This window comes from Neomonachus schauinslandi, chromosome 4 (genome assembly GCF_002201575.2).
Source record: "Neomonachus schauinslandi chromosome 4, ASM220157v2, whole genome shotgun sequence".
In the NCBI taxonomy this organism is placed as follows: Eukaryota; Metazoa; Chordata; class Mammalia; order Carnivora; family Phocidae; genus Neomonachus; species Neomonachus schauinslandi.
Genome location: NC_058406.1, coordinates 96838528 through 96859326, shown reverse-complemented (window position 1 = coordinate 96859326; position 20799 = coordinate 96838528). Strand labels below are relative to the sequence as shown.

General features: G+C 50.7%; 1 protein-coding gene across 2 annotated transcripts in view; it reads left to right on the top strand.

Moving 5' to 3' along the window:
- Positions 1-20240, top strand: part of IGSF3 (immunoglobulin superfamily member 3) — an 88409-nt gene extending 68169 nt beyond the window's left edge. For both annotated transcript variants that reach the window (XM_021690000.1, XM_044914109.1), the window contains 4 exons: positions 10094-10504; positions 13170-13577; positions 16955-17428; positions 19185-20240. In XM_021690000.1, the coding sequence (XP_021545675.1) occupies positions 10094-10504; positions 13170-13577; positions 16955-17428; positions 19185-19435 (1544 nt within the window). In that variant the 3' untranslated portion in view covers positions 19436-20240. The remainder of the gene's footprint in view (positions 1-10093; positions 10505-13169; positions 13578-16954; positions 17429-19184) is intronic.
- The last annotated feature ends 559 nt before the right edge of the window (positions 20241-20799 follow it).

Below are 20799 nucleotides of genomic sequence, written 5' to 3'. Positions count from 1 at the left end.
CCTAGCTGGTAAAGGGTGGAGGGAGGGTTTGAACCCTTGTGTGCGTTTCTCCCATGCCCTTTCCTGTGGGGGGAAGAGAGGAGCAGGACACTCTGCAACCGCTCCTTCATTGGACCCTTTTCCTAAGTATATGTGCTTTTATGGTGTCCTGGTGTCTGTCCCCCTTCCTGCTTGGTTGGAAGCTGGTGGAAGGTGGAGCCCAGGCTGCAGGTGCTGTTTAGCTGCCGCCGCCGCCAGACCCCCAAACAAGAGAACACAGGCACCCACTCGGTGAAGGGAGGTGGGGATGAGAAGTGACTCCGCAAAGACGTTTTTCTGACTTTGTGACCTGCCCACTTTGCAAAGATGGTTTGAACACCTGGCAAAGAGGATTTTTCTGTCTCACAGCCGTGGTTCGTGTCCAACCTGGTCTGCTCTACCACATCATATGGTCACAGTGGTGTTGTCTGAACTTTTATCCTTGGCTTCTTCTAACCTCATAAAAGCCCTGTTCTGCACCAGAGTTTGGGACAAGCAAGTTGTATAAATGATGGGAAGGGGTTCCTTGGTCAATTACAGCCTAAGCCTGGGCAACAACAAGCTCAGGGAAGACGCTGTGCTGCTTAAGTGGATTTTTGGGTTAATGGAGGGTTAAGCAGAGACCCCATTTTGTGTGACCTCTTGTTGTGGAAATGCCGAGGGACACACTCGCCTGCCTCACTGACTAGGACGTTCTGATTGTAATTGCACATTTTGTGGTCTCCTCTGGCCCTCAAGGCCGGGTTGTGAGCCACGGTGCCTGTCACATGGTTCTGCAGCTGTAGAAGGTAGGCTTAGCACTGACCCCAGGACCTTGCCTGACATTGCCTTTTTGAATCAGTTCCTCATACTTGCTTGTTTCCATCCCTATCTGGAATCTAAGGCTGGAGCACATAAGGGAAGGCTTAGGAATTAGCTCATCGAAGTTCAAGTTATTTGGATTCTGATTGATTTGTGGGGTTACTAAAGAGAATAAGGGATATAAATGTGTTAAGTACCTCTCGGGTGCCGGGCCTTGTGCTTACTAGCATCTATGTTTTTCTTAAAAATTCATCCAGCAGTGAAACAAGGTAGATGTTTGTATCCCCGTGTGGTTTCTCTGCGAAGAAACCCAGGCTCCCGTTGCTTAGGAGGCACGATGGCGGCAAACCAGCTTGTCAAGTGGAAAACCGAGATTGCAGCTGCTGGTGGGCCATGGTCTCCTCGACTTGCAGAGTTCTCTCCATTTTCCATCACACCATCTCATTCCTCCTGGGTGGAAAATGTAGCTGGAGAGCTAGGGGGTGAGGATCTGCTCTGAGGACTGTCTCAGGTCTTTGTGGCTTGTGCTGAATTGGTTTGTGCTTTCACTGTTGAGAGAGAAGGAGCTGCACTGGTGCGGGAGCCTTGGGAGGGGCTGTTGGTCACGTGGCCGGTGCTCAGAGGTAAGCAGGAATGCACCCCAGAGGCCCCCTGGAGGCTGCAGGGAGCCCGGGTGGGTGCTGGGGCCGCACGCCACCGCCCGGGGAGTGGCTGACGCGCCAGGGAGAGTGCATCCCTCTTAATGTTACCATCTCTCCTCTGTTAAACATTTATGCACTTAGCCCTTCATCTTTCCCAAAGAGCTTCATGTTCGTTTTTCCTTTTTTCCCCCACACACTCCCGGTTGGTGCTGCTCCTTCATAGGGGGGAAGTAGAAGTGGAAAATACGGGGGCTGACTGTGTCAGACACTCGGCGTCGGTGATCTCATGTTGTCTTCACCCACTAACCTGGGAGGAGGCTCTTGCTGTCCCACTTTATCAATGAAGTAACTGAGGCTCAGAGAAGTTCTGACTTGCCCGTCAAGTAAGTGGCGGGTGGGGGGTGAGGGTTGGGATTTGAACCCATGTGTGCCTTGTTAAAAAGCAGTGGGGTTGGATGACGAAAGGGGGACTTTGACTTTCTTTAAGGCCATATAGTTGGAGATTATGCTTTCTGCATTCAGTTAACAGCCTTATTAATGGAAGAAGTTTCTCTTTGGAGCTTGCTGGCATGGCGGAGTCTCGGCATGGGTGGTTGTAGCAGTAAGAACAGTAACAACGACACGGCAGCTAATCTTTATGGAGCATTTCTTGTGTGTCCGTCACCATCCTGAATGCTTTATATGCAATAGCTTACTTGGTTCTTACAATACCAGCTTTTGCCCATTTTATAGACGAGAACACTGACACAGACCTTAAATAAATTATCTAATGATCCATAATAAGAGGCAGAAGCAAGATTTAAATCCAGACAGGTAGTCTGGCTCCAGAACCCAAGCTCTTAATTTTATTATATTGCATATTTTCGAGACGAATATATATATATTTTTTTTTATTTTTTATTTTTTCTTCTCAGGAATCCTCTTTGGTACCAGGTACTTTTATTTGACCTCTCTTCTCTCTGGTTTACCATCCTTAATTTCCTGACACCCATTAGGAAATACTTAAATTTGTTTTTTTCAAGTTGGGGTCATGAGGTACCCGTAGAGGTTCCGGTCTGCTAATGGTGTAGGAGTTTAATTTATGCCTCCTCTAACTCCCGTTTCTTCAAACTTCTGCCACAAGATGGCTCCTAAGATTTGGGGATACTAGAGCTCAGAACCAGTGCTGGCTTCTCTTCTTTCTGCTCTCCCTCCATTCCTTGCCCCTCAAAACAGGGCTTCTTATCCCTGATCTGGTGTTCTCCCTAGGAGCGTCCCCCACCACCTGCCCCCACCCCCTTTTAAGAATATTTTGTCAAATATTCTTATTCCAACAGAATCATAGAGAAACCCAGGGACTGTTGGCTCTCTTGTGCTGGTCCATGTATCAGCCTTTCACTGCTCATGTCACCTGCTCCCAAAGAGCTCTGTGTGATCTATGCCCCAGACCAGTCCTTGCCGGGGCCACCTGCTGACCTGACCACATCACAGGTGTTTGATTCATTAAAATCTCTGGCTGGATGGCACGATTGATTGTGGATCTATTATTGACCATTCTTTTTACCTACTTCCTGCTCCATCTGCACGTCCCCAAGGAAATCTTCAAGGAATGCCATCACTCCCATTTTGTTGATTTAGCTTAGCCTGACTCCCATCGATCACAGGGGGTGACCCCCAAGGGCCTTCAGGCAAGACTTTAAGCCAGTTCAACATACTCGATTCTTCGCTCTTAATCAATTCTTTTTTCTTTTAATTTCCAAGCATCACTTTGCTTCCTTCTGATTTTCTTTAGCACCAAAACACACCCTCCAATTACATATCCCTAAATACAGAAGCAATAAGGGAAATGTCAGCACTCATTTTCCAAATGTTTATGACCCTCTCTTGGTCTGGCTATTAAATATTGCACATTCGGATTGACAAAGCAATAAACAAGTTTCCAAGAGGAGAGTCTCCGGTGTAGAAAGCCGACTTGTCAGTGGGTGTATTCTGCTGGGATTTTACTGATGGGTAGTCAGGATGAATATTTAATACCCTGTGGATGCTGCCAAATCCGTTATCTCTAATTTCTTACTGCTGACCTGGCAGATTGGGAGGGCTGAGCGCCTTTTTTTTTTTTTTTTTTTTTTTGACTTGCATGGGTCCAGGGCATGTGAACAGTGGCTGTCCTTGTCACAGTCTGGTGAGTGACAGCCCGCCTCATCCTGAGTGGGATTGGCCCCTACTTTCTTTTAGGAGAACCTGGGGTTCATTCTCCTCGCATGCCGAGTGCATGTGGCTTCTGCCTGCTGAGTGCTCAGAGACAGTGAGCAGGAGTGCCAGAGCCCTAGGGGAGTCCCCAGCCCTCCCGCACCTCCTCAGGCCCCGTTGTCATGGTGACGCCAGGTGCACCTGTTTGCAGTCAGCGCAGAAGGGTCACTGCTCTGTCTGCAGACAGGTAAGACAGACAGGGCATGTCTGGGTTACTCCTAATTAGCTGTTTCCACTTCCAAACTTTTGCTACTTTCTCCTCAGTCCTCCCTCCCACTGCCTTCTGCAAGCATGTTTGAGCACCTACTGTGTGCCAGTTTCCATGCTGGGTGCTGCAGCTGCAGACAGGGGTGTGGCCCCGTTCCTGCCTGGCAGGCTGTCCTGTGGCTTGGGAAGGCGGAAGCTCGGGGAAGAGTCACAAGGGTGGTGGGAGAGCCGGCTTGGGGGATGTGCCCAAGGAGGGAATCGGGTGGCATGGGCGTGGGCAGCGGGACAGTCCAGGCTTGGAACAGAGTGTACAGAGAACATCATGGAGGGAGGAAGCAGCACGCATGTTTTGATATGACTGAAGCATCGGGTCAGGGAGGGCTCTGGCCCCAGGTATGTTGGCGAGGGCCAGGGGAGCCCCTTTTATTTATTTTTTATTATTATGTTAATCACCATACATTACATCATTAGTTTTTGATGTAGTGATCTAGTGATTCATTGTTTGCGTATAACACCCAGTGCTCCATGCAGAACGTGCCCTCTTTAATACCCATCACCAGCCTAACCCATCCTCCCACCCCCCTCTCCTCTAGAACCCTCAGTTCAGGGGAGCCCCTTTTAGACACCACAGCGTGGAGGGTTATCATATGTGCTGGTTAAAAGCAAGGACAGACTAGGCCACCTGGGTTTGAATCTGGGCTTTACCACTTACCAGCCATGTGACCTTGGCCAGTATCTCTAAAAGTGGGGATAATGATACTTATTTCATAGATCTGGTGGGGAGCAAGTAGTCAATATTTATGAAGTGCTTACAACAGTGCTCAGCACATAGAAAGGCATCTATAATTTGTTAAATAAGACATTTTTTCTCTAAACTGAGCAATCAGGAGTTCTGCTCATGCTCAGATCATATAATCCTTTTTATAACAATTTAGAATAGTCCCTTTACTACTATTAAAATGAAATTCCTAGACAGTATAACATTCCTACTCACATAATCTTTAAAAATTGTTACAGTGCCCTCATTGTGGAATAAAGGATGAATTTTTAAAAAGTAGTTCATAACACAGTGATGTGTTGTAACATGTCCGTGCTCAGGGACAGCTATCCTGGGCAGCCACCCTGCTGCCCTGTCCCTAGAAATACCGACTGAGCATCAGGCCCTCTGCCCAAGCGGCGCTTCTGTCCCCTACACGCTTTCCGAAATCCTGAGCAGCTCTTGCAGCAATGCCAAACAAAACAAAGGAAAACCCTCCCTTCATTTCCCTGGTATATATTAAAACCATGCAAAATTAAAAAAAAAAAATATTGTGGTGATAGTAAAATGAAAGTAGGTTCTGGGCTCAGGGACAGAGTTTTCCCCCACATGAATGTCGTTTGAAAGTCATGCAGGACCCGAGGCAGAGGTTTGTTGCATGGAGCCATCCCAGACCTGGGTTTACATCTATCGCTGGCTCTCATCCCCTGAACACCCCCCGCCCCCACTTCCCATCAATGCGACAAGGAAAGACCTGCCCACAGATTTCCCTGGTGTCCCTGGGGGCATCGCTGCCCTGCTGAAAACTGCTGTCAATGCGGAGCCACAAGCAGGCCCTAAGCTGGGAGCAGCGAGCTCCTGTTTGCGGCTTAAGAAGCTCCCCCTGGTGCGGTCGGGGGCTGGAGAGCTCCCGTGCAGGCCGAGTGTAAGGCTGGGCAGAGCTTCTAGGGGCTCAACTAGGGCATGACCGTGGGGAGAGCGAAGAGCAGGGGCTTGGGGTGTAGGGACTGTAAGGTGTAGTAGCTGCTTGACTGGCAGGTGTCTTTGCCGTCTCCTTCTCTGAGGGTGGGATGGACGCACACACACACATACACACACACACCACACACACACCCCCCATTCATTCCTCCCCCGTAGCTTTCCCTTCTCGGCAGACTTGCTTTCCTCAACCTGACAGACGTCTGCTGTCCAGCCACTGGCCCCCCTCTTTGCCTCACTCTTCTGATCACTGTCACATGTCTTTAGTAAAGCACAGTGTTCCTTCTCTCTCCTCTACTCCTTCACTGCCTGAGTCTCCTCACTGTCCTCTGGCTCTGCGCACCCCCTGCACAGAAGCTGCTCCATCCTGGGTTACCCGTGCCCGCCTCAGCACCACACCTGTGGCTTCTCAAACTCCGTGTGCCTCAGACTTCGCTGGAGGGCTCGGGAAACTGCCCCTCGCTGCCCCCTCGCCCCCGCAGCTTTGTGATTCAGCGGTCTCAGCCAGTCCCCAGGGGATGCTGATGCTGGAGGGCCCCGGAGGGCCCCCTGAGAACCGCGGATGGTCAGCGGCTGGTACGCGCTCCAGGCCCCTTGCAGTGTGGCGGACGCGTACCTTTCTGACTTCATCTGCAGGAATTACCACTTGCTCTCCCCGAATGTGGTGCGCAGAGCAGTTCCCACCTTTGCTTCCCTGTCCCCTCTCTCGTGGGTGCCCTCTCGCTCCCCTCCTGTGCCTGGGCAACACCTACTCACTTGTTTTTCAAGGGCTGAGCTCCGACGTCACACACTTTGTGAAATGTGCAGTCCCTCCCATCGCAATCAGGATTCAACGCCTCTCCTTTATCTTCCCATACCTCCAAAAGATCAGTTGCCTCTTTATTCAGTCATCCATTTCTTAATTTGTTTAGCAAATGGTTGGGTCACAGTCCCTGCCCTTCAGATGCTTATAATTTCATAGGAAAGAAAAGGCCTTTAAAAAATGAACCTCAACGTGAGGCGGCCTGTAAGAGCTCTCGCAGGGTATAAGAGAATTGTTACTGATGGAAGAAAGGAGTTCTGGGGGTGGGCGGTGCGCACAAAGCAGGGTCCGCAGGATCAGGGGAGTTGGCCGGTGAAGCCACTGCTCCCCCCTGCTGCCGAGTCCCCCCAGATGCCTCTCACCACCTGCTATGCGCTGTCTTCGCTGTAATGCAGCAGCCTCTCCCAGAATGCCACACCCATGATCCCGCCCGATGAGAGGCCTAGGAAGAGAACTCTCCAGATGCAGAAAGAAAGGGCCCGTCCCTCAAACCGGGCACAGCCTGGCTCCAGGAGCCTGAGGCGCCCCCTGGAGGCATCACTGGCGTGAGCCTGAGCCTGAGCCTGAGCCTGCGCTAGCAGGTGGGGCCTTGCCCGGCAGCCTCTCTTCCTGCCCCTTCCTCCCGCTGACTCACTGTTGGGGATTAACCCAGCCTCCGTCCCTGGCTTTCCTATGACCTGTGTGCGGTTGCCCTCCCTAAATCCATTCCTTCACAGGGGCCCTCCCCAGGGATTCTCAGGCTCTAAGGTGCGCAGGAATCACCCAGGGATCTTGTTGTTAGAGGCAGATTCTGAGTCAGTGGGTGGGGGGTGGGTCCGGGAGTCTGCCTTTCTAACGGGTTCCCAGGTGACGCCGGGCCTGGGCCAGGGGCTGCACGTTTAGTAGTAAGTTGGTCACTTAGTTTGACAGTTCTGGATCTCATGGTGTGCTTTGCATGTGGCACCGAACCCAGAGACCAAAATGAAATGGAAATAGTAAAAATGTATTGCACGTTTATGTTATACCAGGCTCTGTGCTAAACTCTTTCTATAGACTGTTGCGTTTAGCCGCCACAACACTGCTATGAGGTGTTGTCATCATGTAGATGAAAATTCCTCCAGTCCTAAAGTGGGCTGTGTCCTGTTTGTCGTCGTCTCCCACCCACGCCCCCCCCCCCCCCACCCACCTCAGCCTCTACGGAGGAGGATGGTGCAAGCAGGCTTCACAAGGCCCAGGGCAGTACTGGTCAGGACTCGTGAGATCTTCCTAATTAGGCATGGGGGCTGCCAGCTCTCCTGGGCTTCAGGCAAGGCCCTCCCTGCCCTTGAGATGGGGGAGGAAATTCCAAGCGCAGAATAGGAGCTGACCCCTTGCCCACCTGTCAGGCAGGCACCAAATTTCAAAACTGCCTCTCTTTCAAGCTTTTCAACACTTCACAATATTTTGACATGGGAAGGAAAGAAAAAATGGAAATGCTTTAAAACATCTTTCTTCTTTGGATTCTTGTTCTCAGACCACGTGACTGAATTGAGGCTTAGTCATAGGATTTCAGTTTAACATATGCAGTTACTATAGCAATTGAGGTTTCCTTAGTAACAGTTGCAAAAATAATCCAGCCCCAATTAATAATACATTTTAAAGCTCTTTCTACTCCACACTGAACAACCCAGTTTTTTGGACAAGAACCAGATAATTCAGGTGGTATCATTTGTGCTGATATAGATATCATTTGCATGTGGTGAATTGGGTTGGAAGGGAATGAAAAGGGAGCTGGTTGTTTCAAGTATTGTAGGAATCAGATCTGAAAAGTCGACTGGCAAGCTAAGTGCATCTAGTTTGCAGAGCTGGGAAGCTTACTGGTAAACCCTGCCCTGGATTCCCATGTGCCCTGGAGGACTTTGTCTGTTTGAAGAAGGGAGAAGGAAGGGGACTGGGCTTGTTCACAAGAAAGATGAAAAGAAGGGTGGGGCGTGGGACGTAGGATTTCTCTCTCATGTTGGTGTGTTTGTTTGTTTTTTTTTTTACAGAGAGGGGAAGAGCGGGTGGGGGAAAGAGGGGCAGAGGGAGAGGAAGAGAGAGAATCTTAAGCAGACTCCAAGCCCAGTGAGGAGCCCTTCACTGGGCTTGATCTCATGACCCTGAGATCATGACCTGAGCCAAAATCAAGAGTCAGACGCTCGACCCACTGAGCCACCCAGGCGCCCCTCATATTGGTGTGTTCTTGATGGCTGGGGAAGGTCTGTGGGAATGTGAATTCAGCAGTCATTTGTGAGGAGTGTCTCCTGATTCACCACTGAGTTACTTGTCCTTAGAGTTGCTTTTGCAGTAATGGCATTGGGTATCAGATCCCGCCATCCCTTGGCTTGCTGAATCCTCTCTGCCATCCAGAATGTTTATCTGTGTGTGACCAAGGTGTCCAAATGACTGTCTGGGGCTTTCAGAAATTTCAGTTGGGGTGTGAAAAGCTGCTTTCACTGTTAGCTCCCTAGGAGGAACTTGGAGCTGCGTCTTTTTCCTTCTTTAAAAAACTTTTTCAGTAGGGGGACAGTAGTGGGTAGGGGAGAAGCACAGCCAGGTGTAATAAGGATGGAGTGGGTATGATCCCAGGTTACCTTCCTAAGATATATTTCCTTAGACCTTGGCTTCTTGCCACCTTAAAGGTGAGCCCAGTCATTGATTAACAGGTAGGGTGGCACTCTGGAGTCTGTCCTCCCTCTGGTTTTGGAGCAGGGCGGCGAGGGGAAGGACACTGGAGTTAACTCTGTTCTGTCCCATTGCTCGCCACTTTCCTCTCAGCCTCCTCCCTCTCTCTGCCCCAGGAAGATCACCCCTAGCAATCCTTTCAATACCTGCTATCATTATTTCTCTGGCACTCTCTCCCCCACATATCCCAGCAGATATTCGAGTACTTTCTGAAGCCCAGGCACTGTGCCAGGCTCTGGGGGGGTGCCGCGATGAGAACGTCCACTAGGCACGATGGTGGTGTTCTTTGGGGTATCCCCGGCACTTAGCATCAGGAGGGGCACACTCGAAATATTTGCAGACTTCCAGAAAAAAGGTTGATCTCTGCCCTCACGGCGCTCACAGACTAGGGTGGAAGAGAGACTAAGGAAAAAGAGTCGGAAGATATGTAGAGGGTGCTGGTGCTAGCAGTGAGAGGGGCTGCCGGCCCAGGGTGGGAAGGAAGAAGGGGGTGGAAAGACGAGTGCACAGAAGGGCCAGAGGGGAGATGGTGGAAGGAGACAGGCAGAGAGGTCAGCTGAGCAGAAACCAGAGCTCAGGGAGGAGGTGCAGGGGGACTGGGGGCGAGATGGGGGGGCTGGAGGGGTGAGTCATGGAGATGAGCCAGGACAGTTGGGCGAGAGCCAGATCCTGGGGGACTCTGTACTGTGAAAAGGAATTATTTTTTCCTTATAAGCTATAAGCAGTTGGGTGGGAGCCATTAAACTTTCTAAGCAGGGAAGTGATTGGGCAGATCTGAGTTTTCGCGGAGTCCCCTGGAGGCTGCGTGATAGGAGGGGAGGCAGGGAGGAGGCAGGTGGAGGGATGTTGGGGTGAAGCCGGCTCCATGCCGCCTCCCTCATGCTGAGCCCCACTTCGGGGGAAGCCTGGCCGCATTCAGTCCCCCGGGAGCTGTGTGGGGCTCTGCTGCTGAACTGCCCCACCCCCTTTCCTCTGCAGTGACCAAGTTGCAGGTGAGCAAGTCGAAGAGGACCCTCACCCTGGTGGAAAACAGGCCCATCCAGCTGAGCTGCTCCGTCAAGTCTCAGACCAGCCAGAACTCGCACTTCGCCGTGCTGTGGTACGTCCACAAGCCCTCGGATGCCGACGGCAAGCTCATCCTGAAGACCACCCACAGCTCGGCCTTTGAGTACGGCACCTACGCCGAGGAGGAGGGCCTGCGAGCCAGGCTCCAGTTCGAGAGGCACGTGTCCGGGGGCTTGTTCAGCCTCACGGTGCAGAGGGCCGAGGTCAGCGACAGCGGCAGCTACTACTGCCACGTGGAGGAGTGGTTGCTGAGCCCCAACTACGCCTGGTACAAGCTGGCCGAGGAGGTTTCGGGGCGCACGGAAGTCACTGTGAAGCAGCCAGGTAAGGACCCAGGGTGCAGCTGTCCTGGGCTAGCGGCTTTCGTGCAGACAGACTGCCCGGGCGGAGGGCGGCGGGGCTCTGTGGGGCCCACGCTGGGGGTGGGTGCAGGCGTGCAGACCCTTACCCTAGTGCCGTGTGGACTGCTGGCTTTGCCTCGGGCGCGTCCTGGTGCTGTAGGGCCAACTCAGGAAAGCACCCTCCGCTCTGCTGTTAGGGACAGCATCTTCCTCACCAGGTGGTGCCCCAAGGGGTGGCTGTGCTGGGCAAGAGGCCGCGAGGCAGGGTCCCTGGGGGCTCCTGCATCTCCTCTTGGGTTTGCAGGTTGCACCCTGGATCTCGGGCTGGTGCCGGCTCCGTACCCAGCATTCTCGCCGGGAAGGCACTTTCTGGTCTCCCTCATCTGCTCGCCTTTCTTCCTTACCACCCATTTCAGCACCCCCGGGCAGGCGGGGAGCCCTTCCTATCTCCAGAGCGGACCACCCCTCGGCCCTGTCTCAGAGCCTGTGGGTGCAGGCCTCATTCTGCTTCCCGACAGATCAGGGGTGGCACCTGACCTCTCTGAGCACCATTCCTACCTCCGCAGGACTCCGTTCTGTCCACTGCAGGGCAGCCCTACTCGTTGAAAAACCCTCCTCCACGTAATTCCCCTCCAGGTTTTAGATCTGCCCCTGGAACAACCCAGAATAAGTTTGGGTCATATCTTTTCATGCGTGAAGGGGGCCCCTGTCAGTCTCCCCTTCTTCTTGTTAAAGAGCTCTAGTTCTTTGAACTCCCCACACGATGTGGCCTTTAGCTCCCTCTCCATCCCTCATTCCTACATGGCCTACCATCTATTGTGCTATCCTGTCCTTCCTGATGGGATGGGGGTGCTCTGTTGTATTGCTAAGATTGCCCCAATGCAGGCTTCTCAGCACCTCGGTGACACTTATGTGAACCGTTCTGCGGGTGCATTGCCTAGGAAGCTCTGGTCTGCATTATCGCTCTTGGTTTTTCCAGAGACCTCAAGCCAGTCCTTGGGGCTTTTGAAAACTGACAGTTGTCATTTGGCCCACAGATGTTCTTTTAGGTTTCTGTTCTTCCTGTATATTTTCAGTTTTGGTCACTTTCTCTGCTGGGAGGACATGATCCCCCACCCACCTCGAGTTCCCCCTTAGTCGCCATTCATCCTTTGCCTTTGTTCATTTGTGCAGAAACTAAGAGATTCTCAGTGGATCCTAAATTTATCAAGGGAATTTCCCCATCTGAGACTACAGACTTACAGCGAGCTAACTGGGCCAACGCACAGGGCTGCACGGATGTTTGTCAAAACACATTTAGTGAGATCTCTGTTTGTGGGAATACTAACACTATAAACAGAAAACTCACAGGACATTGATTAAAACAACACATCCCTCCTTTTCAGTGATTTTTTTCGTTTTGTTGTTTTTTTTTCTTCCCCTGCTTCTAGTTCTTTTTCTCTACGCACCACCCCTCTCCTTCTTTCCCTGATGAGAAAGAATATGCTTATAGAGCTTTTGGAAAACACACAAAAAGAGAAGAAAATAATCTTTCAACCCAAAGACAACCAGAGTTAATATCTTCATACATGCACACGCACATGCTCATATATGTATATGTATATTTTCGGGAGACTGGTTATTTAGAAGTTTTTTTAAAGATTTTATTTATTAGAGAGAGAGGGTGAGCGAGGGGAGGGCCAGAGGGAGAGAGAGAATCTCAAGCAGACTGCGCTGAATGTGGAGCCCAACTCGGGGCTCGGTCTCATGACCCTGAGATCGTGACCTGAGCCAAAACCAAGAATGGCCACTTTACCGAATGAGTCACCCAGGCACCCGTTTCTTCTGTTATTTTAATTTTTTGACCTTTTAATTACAGGAGTTACTGCATTGCATGGTAAACATTCCGACAGTTTTGAAGCGTAAAAAAAAGTAAAAAGTGCTCTGTGCATGGCCCTCCCCCCTCCTCGGGTATCACTCAGGAAGTGTCCTTCGCCAGGTGCTTGTATGCTTTTACAGTTTTGTGGGTTTTTGACCCCCCCCCCCCCCGGTCCAGATAGGCTCATCAGGACCTTTTATGAAATTACACGCATGTCGCCAGGGCATACCATCATTAGGGACACTTTTTTCTCTGGAGGAGAATCTGATTGGCTGAGTTTTCAAGTCACAGGTTCTATCAATACCAGGCTTCTCTTTACTAAGGTTAGATCTGTTCTGTTCCCACCTTGAGAGGGAACCCAAGAAAGTAAGAACTGCAATTCGTAAGGCCAACTCGGGAACATATTTAACTGTCTCATCTGCAGTTCTTTTTGTGGTGGACGGTCCAACATATTCTAGTCATCATGTGGTCAGTTTTCAAAATTCGCTCTTGGTTCGAAAGGGGGTCTCACCTTGTCCTTTTCTGCCTGGCCCTTCCCAGCCGGCCCTTCTGGTCAACCATAGGCTCATGGGCTGCTCTCATTTGGGTGTGGAGTCCTCTGTACCTCATGCTTGTTCCCTCCTATGCTCTGAACCGATGAGATAGAAATGGGGGGACCGCTCTTACCATGAACTGCTTACAATCCATGCACTCAGACGCGTGATCAGGGGACTCAGAATGTACGTGGAAAGGGTGCATGTGGGTGGCCTGTCATTCCGTGAGGCTAATATGTCTTTCCTCGCCTTTCTAGATAGCCGCCTGAGGCTCAGCCAAGCGCAGGGGAATCTGTCGGTCCTGGAGACACAGCAGGTGCAGCTGGAGTGTGTGGTGCTGAATCGCACCAGCGCGGCCTCCCAGCTGGTGGTGGAGTGGTTTGTGTGGAAGCCCAACCACCCGGAACGGGAGACCGTGGCCCGCCTGAGCCGCGAGGCTACCTTCCACTATGGGGAACAGGCGGCCAAAAACAACCTGAAGGGGCGGCTGCATTTGGAGAGCCCTTCCCCCGGTGTGTACCGGCTCTTCATCCAGAACGTGGCAGTGCAGGACAGCGGGACCTACAGCTGCCGCGTGGAGGAGTGGCTGCCCAGCCCCAGCGGCGTGTGGTATAAGCGGGCAGAGGACACTGCCGGGCAGATGGCTGTGACCATCATGCGGCCAGGTGAGGGTTAATGTCCCCAGGCCGTCACTGCTCTGCGTATTTCCCCTCCAAGTGTCATACTTTATGCGCTGCCCAAAATGAGTGTATTAATACATTGTTTGCAGTTAAACTTATGAGCATTTACATTTTGCATTTGCATTCAGGATTGTCTCACATTTTTTTTCCCCTCGTGAAAGGAAAATGGCACATCTGGCTTTGGCCTAAAGTGATTCTATTTCTTAACCAGAGTAGCATTTTTCAATTAACTGTTGCAGAACATAGAGTATTTTCTTTTTAAGAGTACATTCCGACTCAGAAGGTGGTGGATATGCAAAAATCTTGAAACAGTAGCCATGTGGTTTAAAAAAAATTAAGCCTGTGGATTTACAGTGGAAAAGAATTGATTCACATGCTTTAAATAGAAATAGCATGCTTTAAATAGGAAGAGATGAAATTCAATCTCATTTCCTAATAATTTTGTTGGTACCAGTGACTGCTCTGTGTGGCCTTTCTTTGTTGTTTCTAAAGTTGCTAAATGCACATAATTACTTGGTAGAATTATGGTTACCCATTTCAACCCGTAATGAAAGCAGAGGTAAGCCGGATTCCTGGGTCCCCTGCGACATCACATCCTCGTCCATCCTAGTCCTAGCAAAAAGTCAGTGGTCCCCCGGAGGACATGGAGCAGAAATGAACTGGTGGCCTGCGTCGGTGTGAGCACTTTGTCTTGTTCGTTTCCCGCGCATCCCGGCGTTTGGATCAGTGGTCTGTTGGAAGCGTCCGTCACGTTTGCACGTCTCAGGAGAGTGGCTCTTTTCGTGGGTGGAGCCTCGCAGCTGTGCCTGCCCCATGTGTCACGGAACACACTTCAGGAGTGAATACGCCCTTTGTTCCGGGAAAGGGGCATTATCTCACTGCTCTGTGTCTTGCCTACACTGGATGGGAAATCACCTCTGCTTTGAGTTACTCATCGTTCCCATGAGCTTTTGTTTTTTTTCTTTTTACCGTGCCTAGAAACTGCTGCGTGTCTTCTCCCAAAGGTGAAATTGTAGAGAGGTGGCAGCTGAGCACTCTTCTCCCCCAACACCCACCCATGTGCGCGTCCCCACACTAGGGCTGCAGGGAGACTGGGGCGGGGGGGGGGGTTTGGCAGACATTTAGGGAGCACCGGCGGCATTCCTGCCTAACATACAGAGAGGAGGCAGAAGCGGACTTTCTTGGGACTTATACCTGAAACAGGAAAGAGTGCTAAAGTCTGCACAGGGACGTGGTTTGGCCTATTCTAGAAGGGGACAGACACGGGCAACCAAATTAGTACAGAGATATGTTAAAGGAGGGGGGGTGTGGACAGGTGGACATTAGTTTCATTCAGAAAACTTGCATTGAGTCATTACTGCAGACGAGGCACTGGAAGGAGCCAGGAAATTTAAATTAAAACTCAAATGCTTAAATAGCAAGCATTCAGGGGCGCCTGGGTGGTGCCGTCAATTAAGCACCGACTCTTGGTTTCAGCTCAGGGTTGTGAGATCAAGCCCTGCATTGGGCTCCACGCTCAGCGCAGAGTCTGCTGGAGATTCTCCCTCTCCCTCTGCCCCTCCCGCTTGTGCGCGCTCTCTCTCTCTCTCTCTCTAAAATAAATAAATCTTTAGATTGTAAGTATTCAGACAAGAAGAAAACAAAGGGAGAGTAGATGGGGAAGAGGCCCTTCCGAGGAACTAAATGTCCAGTGGTCTCTGATCGTCTTGCCATTTTGGGTGTATTGCGTCTTATTGGCCAGCCACCAGGAGCTTTAGGATACCACTGTGGTAGACTCTACAGAGCAAAGGTGCCCTAGACTGCTCCTTGATCTGCAGTATTTCTCTCTGATGGCTCTGGGGTTACAGTTAGCCATGCTCTCTGGAAGGATCAGCTGATGAGCCAAGGAGCGTGAGTCGCCTATGAACGGATATTCTGCGCCCTGCCACCTTGCCCTCCAGCGTGTTCTCCCCCATGGGAGCTGGGCTGAGGCGCTGTTCCCGCCACCTGTAGCCGGTTCCCGAGGCTTTCTGTGCCAGCGATGCAAACCAAGATTCTAGATGGGCCATGGGGGGTGTGGAGGGGCTTGGTAGAGCCCCACAAAGGTGGGGGAACCCCCAGCTTTGTGTTCACCTTTGAGCAACATTAAGCCAATTCATTGAAAGCCCAGGACAGTACTTGGGAAATGCTCCTATTTGGTCTTCATCCAAGCAGAATCTGATTTGGTATCTCTACTTTTGTTACCATTATGTTGGCATCTTTTATGAGCATTTCATAAACAGAGCCAAACAGGCCATTTAGGAGGTAGGGAATGGATTATTTGTTTAGTACCTACCCCGTTGAGCCAGAAAAAAAAAAGGGGGGTGCACAGCAAAGTCAAGAAACAGATTATGGCTGCCTGGTGCTGTCTGAAGTGTGACTCCCCTGCTTGGTACCTTTCCCTGGCCATTTTGTGTCTCCCGTCTCTGTCGGGAGGATGCTGTCCGTGTCATCCTTCTGGGGGCTCTGTGCTCAGGGCGAGGGGCCCTTTCAGGTCTCGGGCTTGAGTCCTTGGAGATTACTTACCTCCTCGGGTTCACTGTGGCATAGATAATGGTCCGCATGCACACAGTTTGAACTCAGAAGCCGAGGGGTGAATGAATTTCCCAGGGCTGCCACAACAAATTAGTACCAACTTCATAGCTTAAAACAACAACAGTTTATTCTCTGACAGTTCTGGAGGCTAGAAGTCTAGAAGCAAGTTGTCAGCCGAGCCAGGCTCCCCCTGAAGCTTCTAGGGAAGAATCCTTCCTTGGCTCTTCCGGCGTCTCGTGGCCCCAAGTGTCCCCTGGCTTGTGGCTGCATTGCTTCAATCTCTGCCTCTATGTCCTTTCTGTGTGTCCCCTTGTCTTCTTATCAGGACACCAGTCATTGGATTAGGGCCCATCCTAAATCCAGGGTGAGTTCGTTACAGCTGCAAAGACCCTATTTCCAATCAAGGTCACATTCTGAGGGTCCAGATAGACATGAATTTTTAGGGGGACCCTTCAGCCCCTGCAAGAGGTTACAGTGAAAATAAGTGTCCCTTCCTTCCCAGATTCCCATAAGCAGCCGTACTACCAGCTTCTTGTGAATTCTTCTGCGGATATTCGATGCAAATATAAACAGATACATGTGTCGGAATAAAACACATTTTCTTCTGCACACAGTGACTTGTAGGGTACCCAGTGTTCTATAGCCTAGCGATCTTTCTAGAGACTCTCCTTCCATTTTGCTCCTTTCAATAGGTGTGTGTTCTATATTACTATGTTACTAGAGTGTATTTGGTGACGGACATGCAGGTTGTTGTGAGCAAAGAAGTTAAAACAGCCTCTTTTTCCTTTTTTGCCCCTCACCTCCCCCAGATGCTGCCCTGCAGGTGGACATGGTGGTCCCCAATGCCACAGTGTCCAAGAAGGCAGCTTTCCAGCTGGACTGCAGCATTGTTTCTCGGTCAAGTCAGGACTCCCGCTTTGCCGTGGCCTGGTACTCCCTGAGGACTAAAGCTGGAGGGGAAAGGGACGGCCCTGGCCTGGGCGAACAGGAGGAGGAAGGGGACGAGGAGGAGGAGGAGGAGGAGGACCCAATGGAGCGGATGGCCCTGCTGAGCGTGGGCCCAGATGTCGTCTTTGGCCCAGAAGGCAGCCCCTGGGAGGGCAGGCTTCGCTTCCAGAGGCTCTCCCCGTTGCTCTATCGGCTCACCGTGCTGCAGGCAAGCCCCCAGGACACGGGGAACTACTCCTGCCGAGTGGAGGAGTGGCTGCCCAGCCCTCAGAAGGAATGGTACCGGCTGACGGAAGAGGAGTCGGCCCCCATCGGCATCCGGGTTCTGGACACAAGTGAGTTTGCCCAGGTTGCAGGGGAAGGATGTCTCTGTTGGTTCCAACTGTTGGTTCCAGCGGTCTGGAAGAATAAAATCAGAGCTCGGTTATGGGTTAATAAGCAGTTTTCCCTTGTCATAGGCATTTCGACTTTGCCATGCCAGTTCGTATAGTTGACCCTCAATTGAGGATAGGAGTTCAAGTGAGAACATACCATCCAGTAATCTTCCTAATCAACTCGATGTTCCACCAGATTCTATTTTAGTAAGATTTCATTATCCAAGTATCTTGTGAGATGTTACGGTGTCACTCTTTAGAATATCCAGCCTAGTCCTACTTTAGCCAGTTAGCGTGTTTCAGACTCAGAAGGAGGACAAAAAATGAAGCCCGAGTGCGTCGCTGCTCTGTTTTTCTCACGTTCCTGGCTCGTGTGTATTTTGGAGGGTGACTTGGAGGTTGAGCTGGATTCTGCATGATTGGCTGGGATGACCAGTGATACTGCAGGGCCCTGCTCACCATCAGTGGCTACTCCAGAAAGGTCCAGAGCTCAGAATTCTCATCACATCAAGGGACTCCATGGCCAGAGACTGGAAGAAATAATTGCTGACCTAAATGATTTTTTCTCACAAGGCACTCTTTTAAGTTGCCCTTCTGTCGAAGTGTGGCATAGAGCAGACTGAAGATGGCGTTTGTCACCGTAAACTTGGCCTGCAATGCAGAAATAAAAAATCTGCTGGAAACTGTAACCTCTTTTCCGTTTCAGCCAAAACATTTTACCGGGTAAATTGATTTGAGGTTTCTCGTTTTGTCAGCTTTTTCTTTTCTTTGACTACCTCCTGTTTAGGAGATGGAACCATCTGAAATTGAAGTTTTGTAGGTCAAAAGTGGGTGACTATCAGCAATTTCATATACTTTGGAAATCTAGTAAGTGTAAGTGCATGTTGAATATTCTTAATAATACTGAGCAACAGCTATGCAGTAGAAATGAAAGCAGAGAAAAGCCTAAATCATACTCAGACACCCTAACAATCTACTGAATAACCCAAAAGTACAAGCGAAGGTGTTTAGACCACATTTTATCGGCCCACTGTGGATGTCCCTATTTAAGTTTCGTAGTACATAGAGGTCATCCAGCAGCCTTATTTTCCAGAGAAAATGGAAGGTCTCCTGCTGAGGTCTCCTATGCCAGAGCAGACCTCGACTGGGTCTGGGGTGTGGGGGGAGCGGGTTTCATTCCCTTCCATATCCAGGAATAACTAGCACTGAATTCACTGTGGACATTTGTAAATGGTCCATAATGGCATTTCAATTGATAATGTTAAGCAAGTAAGCATCATTTCTGGTAAAACTGCTCTCAGAAGCTGGCGGGGGGAGAGAACAGGTCCCGTCCCAAAGAAGGACGTTTGGAGCAGAACTGAGTGCATTGGGACATGTGAAGTATCACCGGGCAGGCAGTGCGGACTGGGGTGGTCAGCTGCTCCACCATCTAGATGCAGTTGGGTTCACAATCAATAAACTGTATTTGATTCTATGGCTCTCCAAGCACAGTGCTGGCTCCCCGCGGGAGACGGAGGCATTGCTTTGAATGAACTTCAGCTGGGAATCGGAAGAGGCGCTGCTGTGTGAACAGGGCTGGGGGGTGGTCTCCCCTCCCTTAGCAGCAGCCAGGGAAAGACAGGGTGGGGGCGGGAGTTGGGTTGGGCTGGGCGAGGGCTTCGGGAACGAGGGCCGGAGGTCCAGGCTCCCAGCCCTCACGGTCTTGCCTCTGTTCCAGGTTCCACCCTGCAGTCCATCATCTGCTCCAATGACGCGCTCTTCTACTTCGTCTTCTTCTACCCTTTCCCCATCTTCGGCATCCTCATCATCACCATCCTATTGGTGCGCTTCAAGAGCCGGAACTCCAGCAAGAACTCGGATGGGAAGAATGGGGTGCCCCTGTTGTGGATCAAAGAGCCACACCTCAACTACTCCCCCACTTGCCTGGAGCCCCCTGTGCTCAGTATCCACCCAGGAGCCATAGACTAAGGGGAGCCCAGCGGACCTCAGCCACAGAGGAGCTGAGACTCTCCCTTCCTGCCTCTTGCTCTGCGATCGCTCAGCAGACGGCACCCAACCTCTGGAGTGCTCTTGCCCGAAAACTGTCAGACTTGAGAAGTGTTCAAAGTCCCCGATCAGTCACAGAGACAGACTGCCTCTCAGTGGCAGTCCTGGTTGGTTAGCTGTTTTGGAGCAGATGTCCTTATCCTGCAGAATTAGGCTCCTTGTTTCTGTTTCCGGTAATGTAGTGAGTAGCTCCAGGTGCCATGTCTACTCACTGATTTATATAGTATTCTCATATAGATGTGACAGGGGTTCTTATTCTTTGTAATGGACTCTTTTTAAATCCCTTTGGTTTACCCTTTTTGGATTCCGTAACGTGACGGACGAATTTCTCTTTAAGGTACCACCGATGGCAAAAGGAGGGATGAACTTTATGGCGCAAAGGAATCTCTTCCAAGACTTATTGTTTTTGCGTACTTGAAAATGCTACCCACGGATCAGAACACACCCAAACGTTTTCTACTTTCTTAACGAGACTCGAAAATTATGTGTAGTGTGGGCCCAATTTGTATCTTATCTTCTCCCTCAGCTGGAGTGGTTGGAACCACTTTGTAGTAGTCAAGATGAAAGCATTGAATTTTGCTTCAAAGAACTGTGTATGTACAACAGAAATCCTGCATAACCCCATTAGGAGTAGATGGTGCCTGACCAGCCTGTCAGGGAGGCAAAGAATAGGCTTCATCCCAAGCTTGCCAAAAAAACCCCCACAAAAACAAAAAACCCACTTTGTTGGAGAATAAGTCAGAAGCTCCAAACAGCACACACTTTGCCAGCTAAAGTGGGCAACACACTGCTTTTAGCAGCTACTGACTTTCAGATTGATCAGAGCCAGTGATTAGGGAAGGAAGGACAAAAGGCTAGTTGTTGGCTTGATCTGTTCTGCACCAGATGTCTCTAACTGATAACTGTGAGTGGGTGGGCTTCTATTTTAAGGTGCTTTGCCAAACTCTTAAGGGAAAGTGGCCAGGGAGCCTGAAAAGGGGACAGTGCTGAGCTGACCACTAGGGGCCCAAGCAGCTACCCACAGGACACCACATACCTGGAGGGCACGGGGCGGGCTGATCGCTAAGCTCCCGCAGGGGTCAGTGGTGGGATGGGGTGGTTTCCAGAGCCTGACCTTGGAGACCAGGGGAGGTGTAACTGCCACGCTGGAGGTATGAAGACTAGGTTTTTCTTCTTCCCTCCGGGTAGATTTTCCTCAAAGAGAACGGTGTCTTTCTTATTCACCATTTCTGTCTGCGTGGGTCTTACTGCCATGAGAATATCTGCCCCGGAGAGGTCCAGACACA